Source organism: Melospiza georgiana, chromosome 10 (genome assembly GCF_028018845.1).
Source record: "Melospiza georgiana isolate bMelGeo1 chromosome 10, bMelGeo1.pri, whole genome shotgun sequence".
Taxonomy (NCBI): Eukaryota; Metazoa; Chordata; class Aves; order Passeriformes; family Passerellidae; genus Melospiza; species Melospiza georgiana.
This window is the reverse complement of record NC_080439.1, coordinates 15428501-15450144: the sequence shown is the minus strand read 5'-3', so window position 1 is coordinate 15450144 and position 21644 is coordinate 15428501. Positions and strand designations below refer to the sequence as shown.

Below are 21644 nucleotides of genomic sequence, written 5' to 3'. Positions count from 1 at the left end.
CTCCTCAATAGTGTCTGGTAGTGCCCCCTTCCCTCAGACTGTGCTGCCATAACAAGCTTCTAGGAAGGAAGAATAAAAGGTCTTCACCTTTTATTATCAGTTGTACTGAAATTAACTACATGCATAAAATGACATTTGACCCCTCCTAATGACATACATACACACAGGTGTCACTCCCTCCTCCCCCCCACAATGCTCTAAATTAAATTAATAATAACAACATATAAACCTGGTTTTAGGAAACAATAATAGCAGTCTATACCACCTCTTGTTGTAGAAATCATTCCAATCAAAGTTTTTTTCATGAAGGACCCTCCATTGCATTGACCTGAGGAAGCAAAGCTGTCTGGGTCCCAGAAACTTGTCATTTACTGAGAAGCAGTCCTGAAGGTTTTCATGCTATGCATGGCTTTTATTTCATATAATGAAATGTCAGATAATGAGGTAAATTAGAAAATTTCAATGGGAGTTTACCTCCCAAATATGTATAATGTATTTTGGGACCAGACATTTTCTAAGTATCACTTAAATTTTGTATTCCTCAATAAAGCTGAAAGCTAAAAAGCAAAGCTGTATATATACTGGACTTTGAATATAACATAAACTTAAAAGTTACCTTCTTACATGCTGTGACAGAGCTTCCCAAACTGCTTGCAGAACTGTCTGTGCTGCTGCCTTGGCGCTCTGGGACTTCATGCATCAGTGGAGATTCCAAGTTGCTGAAGAACAAAAAAGAAACAAGCCCCCAAAAACCTTTCCAGTGACTCAGCCACATAAATAACTCAAGTAATACCAAAACGCAGGTTAGTAAGGAGATGTAACTTAGAATAATAGATGCTGTCTGTATTCTGCTAGCTGATGTTACTTACTAGTCTATTTTATTGCTAATTTTTTTCATTTAGGAAGACTATCTTGAGCTTTTGGATATAAAATAGCAAACTGATGTCTTTTGAACAATAGAGGAAAGCATAAACTGCCTACAACCAGACCTGTCTGTCTTGAATGCCACTGTAAAAAGTGGCACTAGCTTTTTTTCATAAGCAGGCAGCTTGGAGCAGCAAATGAAATGCTTGGTAAACAACAGGAATATTTGCTGCATTTTTACCTGCCAGGAAGGAAGAAAAGGGGTAGTGATTGCAAAGTAAAAAACACAACAGCAGAGGCAGTATTCTGTAATCCAGATGGAACAACTCAGTACACTGTAGGTTTGGGGCTAAGCTAAGTCATGCACATATTCTGTTTTGTGATTCTGTTTGTACACAACAAACATGTTTACTTTGGAACTGTGCAGATGCGAAGTACAAAACCATAAAACCAAGTTCCCCCAGCCAAATTATTTGCATACACAGCAAGAACCAACCCTCATACTTTTCTTCTGGAATAGTTCAGGCCAGTCTTCAAAGATCTTCCATCGTTAAATAATCACATTGTTCCAAGATTAATGAAGCTTCTCCCTCTGGTCATGACACAATCACAGTTAAAGGCCATATGTGCTAAAAGACCATTTATGCCGGAACATACTAAGAGAAAACTATCCTACACGGTCATGTTTTGCTTCTCAGATTGGGTCTTTGGAGTGCTTAGGACTAGCCATGAATATATGCATTCCCACTGGTAAGAAACTGTGTCAATGAGAATTCTGCTGACATGTGTGGTGCTACTCCACAATAATTTAAAAAAGTATCTAGATGCACTGGAATTAGAAGAGTGAATTAAAAAATATAAAACTAATTTACGAATTTTTAATTTCTAGCTGGGGGGAAGTTTCATGAAATACATGGGAGGACTGAATATAGATGCACAAGAGAGACCAGAGGATTAATTGACTTGGAAAGTATGTTACCACTCAATACTCTGGAAGATACCAGCATCATTTGTATTTAGAAAGAAGACTTTTGCCTGTTTACAAAACTCTGCTTCATTGTTCAGATGACATAGATACACAGTAATATTTCTGGGCAGTAATTTCTCTGGCATTTGACACAGCAAAATAGCATTTTATAGCTCTTATACTGAGTTCTTTAACAAAATGAGGGAAATTAAACACATGAAATCAATTCTGGCTTTCTATCTCCATCTAAAGTAGCAATCTCATATTCAGAGGGTCAAATCTTATATAAGTTAAGTATCCTCCTTGATAAGTCCACATTAAGATGCAGCCTTTGGATGAGGTAAAACTCACCACTCCTAGCAGAAGCTGTGCACTGCCTCTTTTTATAAGATGCATCACTTCTGCAATCTGACAGAAAATTACAGATCAAGGCTGACCTCCAGGCTGAACTACAAGGCCTGTTGTACTCTTTTCTCCTGCTCTTCACCGAGAGGAAGGCTGAGGGCCCTGCCACAGGGAGCTGATGGGCTCCTAATGACTATTTGCTCTCAGTTCCACTGTGTGCAGGGAACTGAACTTCAGTGCCTGAAGTGTTGTTGAGTCTAACAGCAGCAAAGATAACAATTTGACAACTACCTGAAGGCCTTCTTTAGAACTTAATTAAACAGTACAAATAGAATATCACATTAAAGCATAGCTGGAAAATGTAGTTGAAGAGTTACATTCTGGAGTATAAACAAATCTGCGCTATCTCTAGACAGTATTTCAGCAAGGGGTAGCACATGACATGGCCCATACAAAGTAAAGCTCTCCTCCAAGTCATGCGGAAAGTGAAATGATCTGTAAAAGCTTCTTAATCCTTTAAAATCTGTGTTCTTTTCAAAATAAGCCCACTTTTCATTTGTAAATGTAGAAAACCCTGTTAAAAGCACATGATAATTGAAATAAATGTAAAATGCCATTAAATATTTTAAATGAGACTAGGCACTCACTCATACTAAAGTTCAGACAGGAAACTCAACGGCCTTCGGTATTCCCAAAATTTGGTAAACCTAAATCCTCTTGTCACCTATCCCAGTCCTCAAGAGTTGTATTTCACATCCAGCTGATAACTTGGAGCACAGGAAAAATCAGCAACTGTGTTTCACAGGACAAGGGACACCGCATTTACAAGTATCTCTAACACTTTCAGAAGCACTTTCAGAGCTTCTTTTTTAGGTTCACATCTCTTGTTCTGTAACTGCTGAGCAGAATCCCTGTTCTCGGGCTGCACTGCAGTTCAGCTCCTGAATTGTGCCAGGGACAGGAGCTCTGGGCTCCCACCACTTGCAGACAGCTTAAACCAGTCAGGGTTCAGTCGCTGAGATGGAGAAAATTTTAACAAAGAAGTGTCAAAATAGGAGAGCTACATTCAGTTTTAGACTCCACCGCCTTTTCCTTATTGAGTTTATGGCTACATGATTTCTAGAAGAAGCACAGGGATACCCCCCTGGCCACTCTTGCTAGTCACTCAGGTCCATGTCTAGGTGTGACACAAAGGAGATGTGCAGCAATGCATGCCAGCTGAGGGGAAAATGAGCACCCAGCTGTGCTGCTGCAGGCTGGGAATTCAGTACCATAAAAATGAGTCTTCTGTAACTCAGGAAGTGCAGTGCATGAGGTCCAGCACAGATACTTTCAGGGGCAAAGGTCTTCCAACACTGAACATGGATTTGGCTTTTCAACATCTCTTTTTCAATTATCTCAACTCTCAGTTAGGGCAAAGTTTCCTTTTCTCTTTATCCCACGGGTACCCTTCCTAAGCTTTCATTTTCAACAGGTGTTTTCTCAAGAGACCCTCCTCAGGCCACACAGCTCTGCCACCCTCGCTCTGTAGCAAAGGCAGTCATATAAACCTATTTTTCACTAACTCTCCAGGGAAAAGATATTCTGGCTTTTAGAAGCTTCTGCTCTCATTAGTTCCTCAGCAGCAGGAAGCAGAATGAAACTCTTGCAGAGATGCAGCCAGCTCATCATCAAGCGATAGCTCTGCATTCACATACTACGCTCGTTACTTCACATTAAGAGCTTACACCAAGTGCTGGACTTTCAAGACACCTGGCACAGATTGGAGGCTTTTCACTAGAAGATAAAGAAAGCTGTTAGAGTTTTTAGGTCTCAGTTCTCAAGTTTTCTTGGCTCCCTTGTTTAGTATGTGATGGAGAAGGCTGATCTGTGTTAGATGTGCTCATCTGACTTGCAGGTATCACAAAAAGCCACGGGCAGAGCAATCAATCTCTGCTAAGGAATGGCTCACTTTGAGAGTTTTCTTTTGGTGTGAAAGATCCTAACCTATAATTCAGCTTTTGAAACTGAAATTGGGAACCTGGATATAAGACTTGGTGTTAAGTGCATAATTTTCACTTTGGTATTTACATTAATAGAGAAGTCTCCACACGTATTAACCATCGGGTGCTGATTCATGAATTGTAACTGATAACTTTTTTCTTACAAGCTATATGCACTCACAAAGAATACAAACAAATTTCCTGGAAATTAGAGGTCTGTGGTAAATGACTGTGAGGTTTATATCACTGACTGTAATAATAACACATGGTGTATTACTGCCCAAAATGCAAACGAATTGCTTCATCTTTCCTATGTTAAATAATTCAAAAATACTGACCTTGATGACTCAAGACTTAATCAAAAAACCCACAGCTGCTCCTAAAAATAATTATCTCCTTTGCAGATGTGGCAGATGGTGCTACATCAACTAAGATGAGGTAATTTAAAGAATTCCCCAGGTTATCACTAAAGAAAATTAATCTTGTGAAACAGTATCAGAAACTTCAATTTCCTACCATCTTGAACAAGCATAAACAGCTTCCCAAAACTTGCTGTTCAATAATCATTCCTAAGCAGCAATCTCAATAAATAGTAAGTGACCATTACATATATATTTTTTGAATCAATCATATTACAGCCTGCTGCTTTCTCACTTTTCATTATGACTCCTAATCTTGGCATTTTGAACATAGAAAACATACTGAACCATGAAAAAAATAATCTTGAAGGAAGCAAACTGAATGAACACAGGGGGATTTCTCAGTGCAATTAATGCCAAGCTGTAGTGAGCTCCATTTCTGTTGTTCTGCTAATATCTGTAGTGAACATCATGAACAACAAAAAAGGGATGAACCTCATTTTGAAATAGAAATATGAGAGGAGTGAAAGCAGAGCAAAATACCTTAGCATCTTCTTACTTCTACCCTCCCAAATAAACCTGAAAGCTCCTAAGCAACTGAGGGAGGCAGCCAGCTTAATCCAGACCCTAAGCAAGAAGCAGTTTTGAAAGGCATGCAGTGTTCAAACAGCATCTCTTAACTTCAAAGCCTTTTGAAGTGGACAGACTGGTCATACTTTTTCCTCATTCTACCTTTCAAATTTTACAGTTTTAAATTTTACCTTTGCAAATAAACAGGTCAGCAAAGTCACTAGGAGCAAAATCTTTAGATGTAACAGTGTCAAAGTTACTATTCTAATCCATATAAATGGTTTTTATTCAGTCTGGACAATGTGTATACTTCAATCAGAGCACAGATGGTTAGTCAAACAGATGCTCTATAAATATCTCTAACAAATGTCTTTCTGATTTTATTATGGATTTGGAACTCAAGAACAGAATATAATCACTGGCAATATCAGGATTGCATCTTGTAAGGTATTAATAAACTTTTTTCAGTCTCCCATGGCTGCTATTGGCTTCATGGGAAACAAAAATACTGAATATTTCCCTTCACTGTCTGTGCACTCTGAGAGGTACAGGATTGGGTTTTACAGATGAGCACACTAAAAAGACTAGAAGTTTAAATGTTTTATATTCTGATTTCTCATTTCATAATGTCTACTGGGTACTCTTGATTTACATTTCATTTTATCAGTGATACAGCTGCCAAAAGACCAAGTCTTTAGCTACAAGCTGATGAAAAACAGATGCAGAGAAAAGATAATCCATGCTGGGGTACACTTCACAATACCCAAAGAGCACTGAATGACCTCCAAAATAAACCATTAAATAAATCTGTAAGTCTCCGTAAGCAGTAGCAATCATCAGCCTTCTTTCAAATCATATTTTTAAAATATTATCAAAGAACAGACAACAGTTCTACTGAAGAACAAATGTAAAAAAAGCTAACTACATTTTTTATGATCTACTTAGAAATATTCCTTCCTTCTTGAGTTTACTGATTGAATTACTAAGGCTAAAATAACTTTATGTACAAGTCTGACAAACTCCTCCACATTCAATAGCTATGGCAGGATATATTCAGTTCAGAGAGCTGACAACCAAATCAAAGAGTTGGCACTCAGGAGCTGAACAACAGATGATTGGGCTGGTGGCTTTTGATGGTCAGTAATTTACTGACAGAGAGTCAGCCCAATGTAAAACTGGCTTTTCACACAGCTGACAGGCATCCTGCCTTTTCCCCACCTACCCCTGGACCTGAGATGCTGCAAGCCAATTCTAGACAGAACTTTGTTATGCTGGTAGAATGGCTACTTAATAAAGAAAACTTCCAGAAAGAAGTTCTGGAACTTTTCCTTATTATTTCCTTATTTCCAGCCTTGTACCTTAGTCAGAGGAAACTACAGGAAAGGACAGAAGGAACTGTGAGATCTCTTTGTGTGGGAAATGCCCACAACAATTCACAGGTAACAGGAACAGCTGCTGAGTTCCTGAGGTGCAGGGTGTTTTAGAAGGTACAAAAAGATGACCTGGATCAACAGCCAGGGACCAGCAAGGTCTGCTGAAGAAGAAGGACTGACTTGCAGAAGATTAAGGACAGACCCTTAAATGCAGGGAAGGCTAAAGGACTTTACCTTATGGAGATGGACTGAAAGACAACTCAGACTGCTTTTCTTGCTTTTCTGCCCCAAAAGCAAGGAGTGTGTACTCAGGTCTGGAGTGCCAGCCAGTGGGAAACTAAGGCTCTGCTGAGGGTTTGACTGCAGGAAAGATAAGAAATCTTGTTAAAGGAAGGATTCCTTGAGCAATTAGTCTGTACACACATAACTTAAGTGAGCAGTGCTGACCGGGAAGATGATTTTAGAGAGATACAGGCATAGGTATCACAGAAACATCAGAACAAGGCGATTTCATTTCCTCTACAGCAAAGCAATAGAATTGCTACTATTTCAGCCTACTAAGTCAGCAAAAACCAATATAAAATCTGAAAAATTCTTAAAAAGATGTTCCACAAAAAATCCCTTATTCACCTACCGTATGTAGGTGTACTGTACAACACTACTGGTCCTTGTGTTGTGAAAAGGAGAACAAAAGAGGAATAACTGTTTTTCCATTCTAGCAAAAAAATGTTCATGACTGTGTATTTATTAAGAAATTTATATTTCTGCATTTTTGATGGCAATGCCTATTCTTAATATAGGATGTGTTGTTAGTGCAGCACAATGTAATAGTTCAAATGTATGATGTTACCTGATCCTCCTTTAAAAAGACTGCAAAAAACATTGTGACACAGCTGGAAACTGGTGAAATTTCATCCAATTTAAATACATAACAAATGTGCAAGCAGCTCCCACAGATTTCAACTAGAAATAGAAATTCAGAGCACTTTTCAGGATGAAAGCAAAGACATTGAAAATTAGGCTGTCATGCCATAAACCACTGGGTAATTTTTCACAGCCTGTTTTATGTGTTTCTTGTATCTAACAAACAACTTGTGTTCCCTGGCTGCTCCTCTCATCCTTTTGCTGTGCACAAACTGTCAGCTGGGAGTCCCAGGACAAGCAGTGCAATACCACACAGGAACACATAGGTGTTTTTATGTGGAGGATGTAAATCTCACCTTAACTCATTCATTAAGTATTTTTGGCATCCTATTTATATTATATAGCCAAACATCACAGACAAGCTTCTCAAACAGCTTTTGTCATCAACAAATGTGATTCTCATTTGGAGCATCAGAGCAACAACAGTAAGATACCGACAAAAACAAGCCTCAAAGCACAGCACATGCAAACAAGTATTTCACTATCTGACAATTTTTTTAAGGCCATCCTCTAAAGATCTCAAATTTAATTTATAAAAGTTTTTCAGTGATTATATTCAAGACAGATATATTGAATATTTCTGAAGGTAAGAGTAATGTGACAAAGATGTTCATAACTTAGAAGTAAATGCGTATGTCACGATTTTATTTGAATAGAAAATGTGTAGCTAATCAAACCTTGCTAGCTGTTCGTGTGTTTTCCTTTTTAGATTGATTACAAATCAAATAGACTGTACAAGCATAATTAAAATGTGGCAGGTAGTCAGGATTATGTGCATGATCAGAAGGTGAACATCACTTTCATCTTTTGAATGGCATTTTCCTAATATTCAGCAGACACACTGAAATTATTTGTACCACCTCTCCACAGAAATAATAAATCTGGCTTTGGAATTATGACATTAAGGAAGGGGTCCTGTCTGTACCTAAATACAGATATTTAAGATAGGAGCTTGGGAATTTCCCACTGTCGCAGCATCACTTTCAGCTACTTTTAAAAACATAAAAAGCAAAACTCATAGTGAAAATGGACTGCTGATACTGGAAAACCAGATTTTCATAACAGAATTTGAATTATGGAACAGCCTGGGGCCTTAGAAACAAAAAAGTAAGCATATGACAAGCCAAGGGGTTATAGTATCATGATGTACAGTGTTCTTTATTAAAAAGCATGAAAACTGACTTCAGTGTAGTGAAGATGCACCTGTCCATATCACAGAAGTTAATATCTCTGAATACCATAGGAAATTATAACAAAATATTTATTACAAATGCCTGAAGACTCCTCAGCCACCAGTAAGCCACAGAACGGGTCAGTAAAGCATGACAACTTCTTTTTTCTTTTCCTTTTTTCCCTGTTTTTTTGGGGGGAGGTGGGGGAGAGAAGCATTTCTGTGATCTAAGTCAATCAGAGCAGAGGGAGAAAAATATGATGAGGTGATCAGGAATTCCTATTATCAGGAATCTGTAAGGCATGCACTAGGTGAACCAGTGTCACACACAGGGACAGGGACACTGCAGAGTGATCCTTCCCACCAGCAAATAAATATCCAGGTCAGCCTGTGTGGATGCTCTCAGGTGGGAAGGAGGGAGTGCTTCAGGTGAAACAGGCAGATGAGCCTCACTCACAACACAATGGTGGCTTGCAGGTATTTTGGGAGCCAACAAAGACATTCTGATCTCCTGTTTGGAAGAACAGATTTTAGCAGGTGCTTTGAACCCAAACGCTTGAATGCATCCCTTCTGCTCAACAAGAGAACCAAGATTTTGCTGCTGTGAGCAAGGCCAGGAGATTTGGTTGATACTCTTCTAAGGAGAGTCTGCTCTTCTTCCTCTGTTCTCAGTAATCACACTGCCCAATTGTAACATCATTTCTACAGCTGTAAAATGAAGGCAATTTGTAGCCTATTGTAATTAGTTCCTTTGGCACCTATACCAACATATCTATGGATGAGAACTGGTCAAAATGACACTATATAGTTGGGATATTGGTCCCTACTAAACTCAATTTGATTATTGGAAATATTTTACCTTAACAGTATCTAAAGTACTTTCAAAAGTACCTATCCAGCAAATGTATTATTTCTAGTGAATGCATATATTTCTTCAACTTCATTATTTTTCCCAGCCCTTTCAATTCACAAGAAAGCCAAGTTGGTTTGGATTCCTGCTAAACCTTCCAAAACATTGTCTAGGATTATAATAGAGTTCAGAAAGCAGTATGTTTTTACCTTGACTAATGATACTAGAAAAGTAAAACAATGGTCTAAAAATAAGTGTTTTTATCTGAAATATTCACAGAAATTTCCTATTCTCTTTAATCCAGTATTGTTTCTATGACCACCTGCAGTTACACTTATAAACTAGTTAAAATGTCAGGGTACATTCTGCTTATTTTAATGCCAAAGAATACATTTTGTCATGGTTTATTCACAACAGATCTTATTTTAACATATTTTACATGCCTGAAATATTCTTGAACAATTCTGATTTGCTACTAATATCCCAAAGAAACAAAAATCTTACCAATTTTGATGCTGTGTGAATATGTCAATAAGTACAGTCAGTCTGTGATTAGAGAGAAAAAAAATCTCAAAACTCATTACCTTAAAAGTATGTTTTTTTAAAAAAAGAATGGTATCATTGTAAGAGATGTGAACTAAATGAAGCTGCCTCTAATCAACTTGGCTTTTAATATGAAAAAACATGTTTTTGTGCCATTCTGTCAAGATATTGCAAACATTATATTTGGTTTAACTTGCTTCAATTTGTGAATTTCTTTTTTCCATGGACTGTAATGTGATAAACAGGATTTGGTGGTAGGTGAAGGCAACATTCACAACTTTCTCCTCACTTATACCAGCTTAAAAAAAGCATGATATTTCAGTCCAAGAAACTTGAGCTTTTTTTGGCAATATGAGTGTTTAATTCTACTCTCTAAAATCTACAGCATTTCATACTCCATAATGATCATGGGACATTATCTCTGGGAGTCTAACAGTGAATCAGGTCAATGTGTTACTAATTTAATTAATTCCTTAGTAGCATGATGTAGATAAACTGCCACTGCTTTGCAATGAACTTCAGATTAATTATGAGATGTTGTGATACCTGGGTTTGACATGGTTAACTTGTTCCCACTGGGATGCACAAGGTGCAGCAGGACCATCTGCCCCACGGCCTGAGCTCAGGTTAAGCTCTCAGACAACTTTATCACTGCCTGCAGCGTGATTCTGTGAGTACTTGCCAAATGAGTATTCCTACACTTACAACTGATGAAAAAAAATATAAACCAGCTCTTCCTATTAACTTCATTAAGATCATAGGTTGCCACTTATTTCATGCCTTTGGCTGTGCTTAAATTTTACTCTGAACATTAAGCTGTTTCAATTCAGAAGAACGAAACTAGAAGTATGTACTTAAATCCATGTTTAACCATATTCTTTCCTATTGTTTCATTAGTGAGGGTCATTGTAACAATTGCAGCTACAGAAAGACACAGGTAACACAGAGGTCTGGTTCTGTGTATGCAAAAGCAATTAATGCAAAGTAAATCCAGTCCTACAGCCTCTTTGTTTGTTTCATTATTGGACTTAGACTAGTATTTGTATTTATATTACTTGTTTATGGTCTGTCGCTATTTTTTCAGTAGTCAATTATTTTTCTTATATGTGATGTCTTAAAAGCCTTGCCTTCTGAATCAGAAAATCACCTGTTGCACACAACAAATACATACTTAACTATGAAATAATTTCTCTAGTATGAAATAAAAATCTGCAACTGTTGCTAGTACCAAAAGCCACCTCTCTCTTATAGTCATATACACTGTTCCATAATGCACAGATTCCCAAAATCTCGGAAGTATGGGTATATTTGTAAAAACTCTGTGTTTGGTAGCTCTACTAACCTTAAATTACATCATGTAAACACTGATACAGGTCATATATGCTACCTTTGGGAAAGTGGATAAAGTGACCATTGGATTTCACTGAATTTATGGCATGTATTAAGTTTAGGATTGAAGGTCTTAGCAGATACAATGTGATCTATAACTAAGCTCCCTAAGACCTGGGCTATTACTTCTGTATTTTTAAATGTTCAAGAAGCATTTTGATTTATTCCAGTTGAGGGGAAGGCCTTATTCCAGAGTTTATGTGAGGATAACAGGTTTTCATTTCAACACCACAACACGCAAATCTTTTCCTTTTAAAAATAAATGACCTGTTCATTTTTATTAGATGTCTACAATGGTAATACACATTTTTCACTGAGAAGGAGGACATTGCCCTGACAACATAGAAGAGGAACAATCTATAAGTATGTTGTTGAAACATTACCCTGCTGATTTGATTTCTTCTCTTTTCAAATTGAAATAGCACAGACGGTTGTAAATGCATCTTAGGGGAAACGGATCGGGACCTGATTTAAACACAGTTCTGGAAACTAAGAGTCGTTTCTTTCTCCCTTTAATATTCTGAGGAGCCACGGCATGTAATGAACAGCTCCACGGCTGATGGAATGCCTGTACATGAAATTTTGATAACTATGCAATCTCACAGAGACTACATGAGGACCACAGATATTTTTCACTGCTAAAAGAAAATACAAGTAAGTCCTACAAAATTCTGTGCATTTTTCTGTTTAGAAAGTTTTAACTACACCACAACAATGTACTTGTTCAATGAATTTCAATTTCCTAACAATTCATGTAATAGATCAAAACTTTTCCAGAAAATAAAAAAACTCCCATAATACTTGGAAGATAGTTATTGCAAGTGCATGGAGCCAGCTCAGGACAGTGCATAAAGGCTAAATTTCAGTCTTAAAAGTCACTGCCTAGGATTATACAGGAGTTGCTCACCAGTTCTGAATTTCACTAGCAGTGAAATATGTACTCCAGCATCAAGTTCTGTGTTAGCAGTTATAGAAAATAACTTTTTCTTTCAGTGATAAATTAAATTTAATTAAGACTTACAAATGACACTTTCTTAAATAGCAGTCAAGAATAATTAGATGTAAAAGAAATTGTGACGCCACAACCAAGAGGAAACCTAACTTTGATAACTACTCATTGTGTGTCGTGGCCACTTGCAGTAGCCAGATATTTAATAATAACCAGGCAAGTCTTGCAGTGAAGAAAATTACTGAGGGAAAGTCCAGAGATTAATGACAACAATCCAAAGGCTGACAAGACTGAAAAAAGAAGTTTTAAAATTCATTCTGGGCAGCAAATTAATCCCAGATATTGTAGTATTAATCTGCACATGCTAACTTTGTAGTTCGGGTTAAAAGACACTCAGAAATATGCAGTATATTTTCTTTCTCTCTTTCAGTAAAGCAGGAGGAAGGGAAGCTGTACTGCACATGCTGTCTGAAGCGCTTTTGAATCCACTGATAAGCAAAGAGGTGGTTAAAAAATTGGGAAACAAGTGCCACCAATTTCTGGCACTGAGATCCTGAGAGGTGAAGTTTTACAAAGTGCCTCATCCCTGTGAGTGCCAGGCAGGCTTCCCCTTTCTGCTTCTCCCCAGAGAGCACAGGCAAGAGCTGCTCAACACATCAGGAGAAGAGGAGCTGCTGCTGCATTTTATCCAGTGAGTTGGTAATTAAAACTATTGTTTTGATGTAGAAGTTTAATTAGTTTTCCTTCTTCTGAGTTACTGCTCAAAACTACGTGGCTATTAGTGCTTGCAGCAAGGAGGAGAAGGGTTGGCGAGCACAGGCAGGGTGTGAACAGAGTGACTGACACTACTGCAGCCACAAAGGGGAAAAGGGATGCACCGGATTAGAGCTGGAGCTGAAAGAGGAAATTAATGGATATTTTCAGGAAAATAGTGAGAAATTCTTGTGGGAGGCTAGGGTAGGCAGGATTAGAGAATTCAAACCAGATGCGATTGATTAAATAAGGAAGAAATGGAGATGCCAAGCCTGGACATAAGCTGTAGTGTACAAGTGGGTTAGTGAAACAAAGCATGGAAATTCCATAGTTAACTTCTTTACTACTTCTACGAGTCTCCCTCACAGTCCCATCCCTCAAGGGATCAGATCCCTCGTGCACAGACTTATGACCTTTGACAATTTAGGTTCCTGTTGGTTTTAGCTGATTTTTTTTTCTCCCCTGACCTCACTGAAGGAAAGCATCTCTGAGAATTCTGTCTATGTTTAACAACACAGGTTAGCCAGGTTAGTGAACTGCTTAAAGAAATTGCCCATGAAAACAGGGCACAGCATGTCATTTCAAGAATTCCCACCACTGAGACTGAAACTAACATTGGAAGAAGTTAGTGAATATTGAAACTTATCAGATAATTTTTCTGGCTGCTACACTCATAATATCTGGTACATTCATCAGCTAATTTGCAAATAAAAAGCATACCCAGCAAGTATTAAACTGATTCCTCTGGTTGGGCTGCAATACTGGTTCTGCACGAGTGCAGAAAAATAAATTTCATCCTCATATGTGACGCCAGCTGCTGCTCTAATGCACATAGTTTCCTGATAATGGGAGTTCTGACATTACTCACTTGTTCAGGAGACTTATTCGCTCTCTCTAATTTAAATAAGATTTGTAATACATTCGATTTTCCTTTACTCACAGAGGTGGAAAAATATGGAGAACAGGCCTGTAAATTGTGCTCTCCATGGTCAGTCCCACCAAACACTGCCCATTGCTCCTCTTCACTTGTACCATCTCACTCATCACTGGTAATTTTTCAGAATAAATGTTTAGTATTTATTTCTGTTTATGTGTTGCTTTTCTGTTTATTTTATTTTTGTTGGCATTCTCTTTTCTTTAATGATTTATTCCAATGAATTGTTATCTGTAGCTTATTCCCATGGCTGTTGTGGAGTCTTTGCCTGCAATCTTGTCTCCTTAAAGGATCAAAGTTTTATTTCACTCATTCCTAAAAGCATCTTAGTTCAAAGCCACCAAATCTGTTTTCTCTGTTATACAAGATGCAGGCTGCCTTGCTGGAGCACAAGAGCAGCTGTCAGCTCTGTCTGTGACAGTGTTACAGTGAAAATTCCAGAGGCACTCAGTGAGTGCCACATGCCTGCTGCCTGTAAGGAAGCTCTGACACAGCCACAGCTTTCAGATCTCTTCTCAGCTTCAAATATCTTACCTTACCTCCTTACATCTGTTATCAGCCCTAGCATGTTCATCAAATGTAAACAGTGCTTGTTTTCCCCCAGGATCCTGTAAAACCAGAAAGGCTTTTTCCAGCCATTCTTTGGGCACTCTGTGCCACACCAGGTATTTCTGAGATGTAGCAAAGATCATTTTGTGATTACTTGCTTTTTTTGTTACGTGCAGAGCAAGTTCTCAGAAAGAACTTGTCTATTCTCAGACTTGTCTTTTCACTTTTTAAAACTACTGCTACTTCTCATCTCTGTTGAATGTACAAGCATTTTAATTTTTCCAAATTACTATTCAGTCTAATGTTGCTTCTAAGCTCCACTGCTGTTTCCAATTCTGAATTGAAGCACACTTTTAATTCCTCCCTTTCTTTCCAGTATTTACACAAAAGGTGTGTTGAAAGCAGGTTCCAGGCCAAAAGACATGTTGAAAGACTTTTATTTGGCAGCCAATGTTTCTTTCGGATACAGAAAACTGCATGTTTATAGGTTTGGTTTCGTAAGCTTGAGCAGAAAAACTGCAGTTTTACAAAAGAGGGTGGTTGCATGTCCTTAAGCAGCAGCATCCCACATAGTCACTAACACAGTGGCCAGAAACAAGGAAGTTCCTGCCTCATATGTAAAAAGTTCATGCCTTTTTCTTCCTGTCTCTCACCTGATGAGGCAAAGTGCAAGCTGGTATATTTTTTTTAATGTGGGGGTGTTTTTCCTCCTCCATAAAGAAACCCCAACAAACCAAAACCAGCCACCACAAACAAACAAAAAACCCCAAAAATAAATCCTTATAGATCACATTTCCAGCTCCCCAACTGCAACATGCATCAAAAATTCTGCTTGAAGGGAGAGTGGCAGCTACCAGCTCTGTGCAGTTCTCTGCAGCTGCTCATCTGACCCCCAGGCTAAGTGTTCACTGCAAGAAGCTGCTGCTGGAAATGCTCAATTATCAGAAGCCTGAAGGCCACTTGCCTGCACTGCTCTGCAGTGACTGCTGGCATCCCAGCCCAGGGTTTATGGTTTTGCCTCCAGCTGTGGAAGCCAAAGGAAGGGAAGGCACTGAGCAGGAGCTGATGTGCAGCTGAGTTTTTGAGCTCTGCGAGTGACGGTTGATGTGTGACAGTCAGCAAGTGGGCAGAGCTGTGGCCTCCACTGAGCAAGGGATGTGTAGGTGACTGAGATAAGGTGTAAACAGGCACAGAAACAGGTTAATAAAGCCTGAAGTGATTCTGTAAGGAAAATGAAAAATACCCTTGATTTCTAACAGTTTGACAGTGAAAACTTTCTTTGGTGAGGTCAGTAAAGCTAACTCCCAAATGCTGACATTCAAAGTTTGCATTTCTCAACAGCTGTTGTGACTGCACCTCAACTAAAAGTTGTCTAAATATTGTATGGTGGGCATAATGAGCTGCAGGTGAATGATGACAAGTTATCTGTCCTATGGCTGACCTGATGTGCTTTTTTTTTTTTAATTCATGGTTTCCTGATGAAGACAGGCATGACCTGAATAAACTACTTGCTGTTTTGGTCACCCTTCCTGGAGTCCTGGGATCCTTATTCCCAGACAGAAAGCTTACAATTAAAGCTTCAGCAAGGAAAGGGTTACCTTGATTAACAAATAACAAGCAGCTATCAAAAGAGCCTCAGGAGATAAATGAGAGAATGGTAGCTCTTGGTGTAGGGAGTCTGACCTGCTTAAGCTCTGGGAAGAGAATCACTCTTCAGGAAGATGAAAGAGGTACCTTGCTCACATGAACAGGATTAGCCTTGGCCTTGCTACAGAAATAGGCAATTCTATCTGGGTTAATAGGCCTATTGCAGAGGTGAAGAGATGACCAGATGGCAGAGCTCTGGAATGGACTAGGACTGGCTTCCTCAGTTTCTAAACACAGTGATGAAAAGCTTAGCAACGATTGTGGAGTTGGAAAATGACTGTAGGCTTGTGAGGAGGTAAATTTGTAACAATGAGAACAAGACCATAGGCAAGAAAAGCAGCAGCTTGTCCAATTCCTGATACCTTCAAGACTGTCTTGCTGGAATATCTGTTTATCTTGGGGTCAAGACTGCATTCTACCCTATTTTTGTAGAGTGTGAAATACAAGAAGTCATGTCAGATAACCTAAAAGCCTCTCTTGCCTTAAAGTCTGCATCCTTCTTTCAGATAGTGACTTCCCATAAAATACTAAAGTTACTATAATCTCTTTGCTATTCATAGTGTAAAAATGCATTAAAATTACGTGCTATGATCAATAACAAAAATTTAAAAGCTAAGTAATCTTCTCTTCACCCTGAAATGTCAGGGGAAAAATTGGCAAGGACTATTTCTAGACCAGGCAATTCAGATGGAAGTGCAAAAGCATTATTAAGGTTTGGTCAGTAAATGTTATTGATATGAAACACTATTCAGTCAGTCTCTCTAAGGGATTGCTTTAAAGCTTTTTGTTTCTTTCAAGTAAATAGAAGCAATTTCTCCTCGAAGTAATTATCGCCCACTCAGGTGTCGTTGTCCCTCCCTCCCCCAAGTAGTTCCTCTTGTGTGTTTAGGTAGTTACACATCGTTTCACCATCTTCCTTTTTAGGTTGTGCATTCTCCAAACTTTATTTCTATCCGTTTTTTACGACTCCTTTAGACATTGCACTGGGAACAACTAAACCAAAACGAATTGTAATAATTGACAACATATGCTTTTTATCTATGATAGTTTTAAATGGTACAATTTCTATAATACTTCTGTCTGCCTGCTACTATCAAAATGCAATTTACTTGTGATTGTTGAAAATTATGCTTAACCACATCTTGCATCTCCGGTAGGCTCCTGCTATCCGTACATCCATTTCCGTCTCGCAGGAAGTTTTGCGCTAATCGGTTCTTCATGACCGCTATAAATGCGCGTTCGGTGGAGCCAGGGTAACACAACTACAATGATTTTTAGCTTTTTCTTTCATCGTGAAGCAATCTGATTAACTAGGTAGGGGACACGCGTCGAAGTGGTTTAAGCACAACATCCTAAAGGTATCATTAAGCACTAATTAACTTACCGACTCTCTCGAGATGCTACGGCACGAGAACCAGCTGTTAGAGCGAATTTAGACGACAATGGCTATTTTTTCTTTCTATTGTAAGAAAAGCCCTCTAGTTGCTTGTTTAGCCGTAGGGGCAAAGCCGCGGCGGTGACCGAGTACCTCCCGGCAGGTGCGGCGCGTCGCCCGCCCCTCCGCGGCCGCACGCCAATTCCCGGAGCCCCTCCGCGCCCGGCAGCGGCTCCGCTCCGCCGCGGGCCCCGCGGAACCCAAGCGTGGCTCCTCGGGCCGGGGAGCCCGTCCGTCCCGCGGGCTGCTGTGCCGCGGAGAGCGCGCTGGGGGTGCCCGGCGGTGCCCGGCGCCGATACTCACCCGGCGGCACCGGCGGCTCCGCGGCCGCCCTCGCGCGGCGCGGCCCCGAGCGGCGCGGCCGGGAGCGCGCAGGCGGCGGCGCGCGGGGAGGGGCGCGGGCCCTACCTGGGGGCGGCGGGCGGGGGGCGCCCGGCCATGGCGGCGGCGAAGGCGGCGGGACCGGACCCTCCGCTCCGGCCGTGTCGGGGCAGCGACGGCGCGTCCCCGGCGCTGCGGCGCCTCCCGGCCCTGCCCTCCGCCTCACTCCTCCCCCGCCCGCCCCGCCGCCTCCCCCGGCCCTCCCTCGCGGCCGGGCCCCGCGGGGCCCCGCGCTCCCGGGGGTGCGGGCTGCGGCGGGGCCGAGCGCGGCACCTCAGGGACCGCAGGGAGCCCCGGGAGGCACCGTCCCCGTTAGGGCAGCGCCGTGCCCCGCTCTCCTCGCACCTGCGGACCGCTGCCTGGCAGCCGGAGCCCGGCCGGGACATGCGGGAGGCGCAGCCGGTCGGAGCTGTTCGCTGGAGCGGCGGCGGCTGCGGGAGTTCAGGACGGCCGCAGAAGTTGCTGGCGTTGTGCTCCGGCTGCAGTGTGGGAACGGGGATGTGACAGCGAGGTGCGCGTTGGCTCCAGAGAGATACGGGCGATCCTTGCCGAGTCCTCGTTACGAATGTCATGATGTTCCTGGAGCCCCAGCCCCGTAAACCATGTGATTTAAATGACGGGGATTGCTTTCTGGCTGTCTCAGATGTGACACACAAGCATTTAGAGAAGGAGCCTAGAGTTAACTACAACTTACGTCTTGTTTTGAGCGCATTCAGACTACTTTATTTGGTTAGTTTCACCAAACTTTTCCTGGTTTGTTTGCTTTTTCTTTTCAGGAAAATACCGAGTGCCTTGAGGCTTGGCTCTATCATGTTTGCATAACCATGTCAGAGAATCTGTGCAATACAAATGATTAGAACTGGTCTCTAGTCATGAAAGGAGAGATTAAAAGCACTTGACACAAGAGGTGGATGCACGGTGCAAACATTGTTTTGAACCCTAGGTTCAGCAGGAGTCCTTTTGCCTCAGGTTTGGAGGGCTGGAGACAACTGATATTGCCTTGTAGTTCCTGGCAAGATTCCACTTCTGCTGAGATTTGTTTTCAATAAGTTTAGTCCTAAGGTCAGAGCCCAAGATATGCCCTGTCCAGTTAGTTGATGAGTATTACCCTTCTGTTAGTTACATAGCAAACACTCAGCAGGAATCCAGCTGTAAAACCATGGCAAGAGCTTACACAAATCTACAAATGCTGCTGAAAGCTTGACTCCTGTATGGTGAGCCCTGTTCTTTAGTCACTGCTCTGTTCAGAGACTTGTTGAGTGAATTCAAAGACAAAGGGGAAAGGCAGGGGGCAAGGGCAGTAAATCCATGTTTAGACAACCTTTTTTTTCTGCAATAAAGATTCAGTGTTTCTCTTCTTTCACTACATCATTCCTTTGCCTTTTCTACACCTTGCTATTCTCTTTAGCTGGCACATCATTATGAAATCATGAAGTTTAGTGAGTTTTGGAAGGGCCTGGGGCATTTGGAGAGAGTTATTTTGTATATTAAATCAGATTTTGTTCTCTGTTCCAATTTGCAGTGCAGAAATTTCTTAACCAACTTTGGCTAGAGGCACAGTGTCCTTTAACTACTGAAGAAACACTTTTGGTTGTTAAGAAAGGCTACCTGAAACTTGACGAGTTTGTTATTGGTGACTTGCACAGAACCAAGAGGAAGAAGTTTCATCTTAATTTTTAAATATCTCAGGATTTTATGCTAAGGATATGGATTACACCTTCTGTCAGCATGTGAAGCGACATTAGAGACAGAAAGGCTAACAGCTACGTCATGGTCGCTGAAGTTAAAGGTCAATCAAAGCAAAGAGGATTGGGTTTTAAATGGAAAGTGGAGAAGCTGAGGAAATAGAGACACAGCAGCCTAGCAGGGGGGTTGGACTAGATATGGTGTCCAGAGGTCCCTTCCCTGGTTTCTGTGATGCTCCCTAGGTGTCTCTTAGGCTGCATTTAGGCTACTGACTAAAGCTGGTCAAAGCTTTTTTGCTTTACAGATGTGGTTTTCACATTTGCATGCCTGGGTTTGCTGAACAGCTTCTTCAGTATTGTTAAAATCTTTTGCCTCTGTTGTGAAGGGGAAGGCCAAGCAGACCTTCAGTTAGGGATTGAGAAAGGAAGTTACCATTTTCTCTCAGTGATGTTGTCACTCCAGAAGTTCATAAGAAGTTTTCTGCTCTCTAATTTCAGATTTTTTGCTCTTGTGATTTAACATAAAGGAAAAGCTCGGAGACAGAAAAACATAGGAGAGGTTTTTCCCTCATTAGGAGTGGGACTATATGTTGCTCAGTCTCATCTTTATGTTTGATTTTTGTTCCCTGATGTGATAAGCCTCTGAACCGTGGTTTTTCTACCATAAACACTGCTATTCATCAGTCCCTCACTGCAGCAGATAGCACTGACATTACCAGCATGCTGGTTTTGTTTGATTTTTATCATATCCTTGTACACGATATGAAGCCCCCTGATTCTCCCTCTGTAATTTTATTTCTTCTCTTTTTTTTCTTTGCATTATTAAATCTTTCTTTTCTGTTTCTGTCATCCTGCAAAAATTCCACAAACCTGTTGCACAGACATGTCTTCTTCTATTTCTTCTCACTGTGTCAGAGCCCTTCTTTGAGCCAGCCATTACAGCTTGACTTCTCTGCAATCTACCAGAATTATCCTTTTCTGAGGTAGCCAGCACCCCTTTTCACTGAAAGCCCATAGTTTTTATTTCTGAGGGGTTTAGCCAAGTACTACTTTGTGCCTTTGTTCTTATTCCTTGACAATGTTGGCACAGAGCCTAAAAAGAACTATTCTTTTTCTGGAATCCAACTTGACAGAAGAGAACTGATTACTGTCACACATTGACTTGTTTCAAAGCTGTCACCAGGAGTGTATTTTTCTCTCAGCTTTTAGATATGAATTGGCACCAGGAAGAGAATACTGTGGCATTTTAGTTAGCTGTCTTTTATGTGTCAGCCCAGGACTCTGTTCCCATACTGGATGACAGAAGGTTATGGCCAGAGAATACAATATTCTTATGTTTTAAGGGTACAGACTATTCCAGTTGTTAAGATTTTGCTGATTTCAGCTTTTATAAAAAATGACTGCTTAAAAATAATTAGTCAGCCCTTCTGTTGGGAAAAGAAGCAGAAGAAACTGCTGCAGAGCTGTTAGTTTGAACCAACAGAAACTGAAACAATAGCAGCAAACCAAGCTGACAATCTCCTAAGAAAATATGTCAGTCATTCCTGAAAATCAGAGGGAGCCAAACTTGCACTAGGACTTTGATTAGACTTCATCCATTCTTTGAGATATTTCATACCCCATCTGGATATGGTCCTGCACAACCTGCTGTAGCTGACCCTGCTGGGCTGTGGGGTTGGACTAGGTTCTCTCAGATCTCTTTCAAACCAGAAGATTCTGTGCTTTGTATGATTCTGTGCTTCATTAGATTTCAAGTTTTGTTCACTTGCAATGAAAAACTCTCCCCAAAAACTGCTTATGCATGACTTGGTTTGTCTCAGGAACTCTACAACTCCTGTAGCTGGATGGTATTTTCAAGTATAGATGAATGTTGTAGGGGACTGGAGGAAACAGAATTTTTCTTTCCACTTCTCTTTGCTTGTCCTTTAGTTGCCTTGTACAAAATTCTCCCAATTAAAAGTAGAGAGGTGGAAA

General features: G+C 40.5%; 1 protein-coding gene across 8 annotated transcripts in view; it reads right to left on the bottom strand.

Moving 5' to 3' along the window:
• Positions 1-18557, bottom strand: part of SPHKAP (SPHK1 interactor, AKAP domain containing) — a 63899-nt gene extending 45342 nt beyond the window's left edge. For 2 of the 8 annotated variants that reach the window (XM_058030891.1, XM_058030884.1), the window contains exons 1-2: positions 18331-18469; positions 617-719 (exon numbers count right to left, since the gene is read on the bottom strand). In XM_058030891.1, the coding sequence (XP_057886874.1) occupies positions 617-719; positions 18331-18371 (144 nt within the window). In that variant the 5' untranslated portion in view covers positions 18372-18469. Of the gene's footprint in view, positions 1-616; positions 720-6694; positions 6821-17553; positions 17704-17907; positions 17946-18012; positions 18090-18330 lie in introns of those variants that run through there. The other 6 variants (XM_058030887.1, XM_058030886.1, XM_058030883.1 and 3 more) reach the window with 6 other exon arrangements.
• Between the last annotated feature and the right edge of the window lie 3087 nt (positions 18558-21644).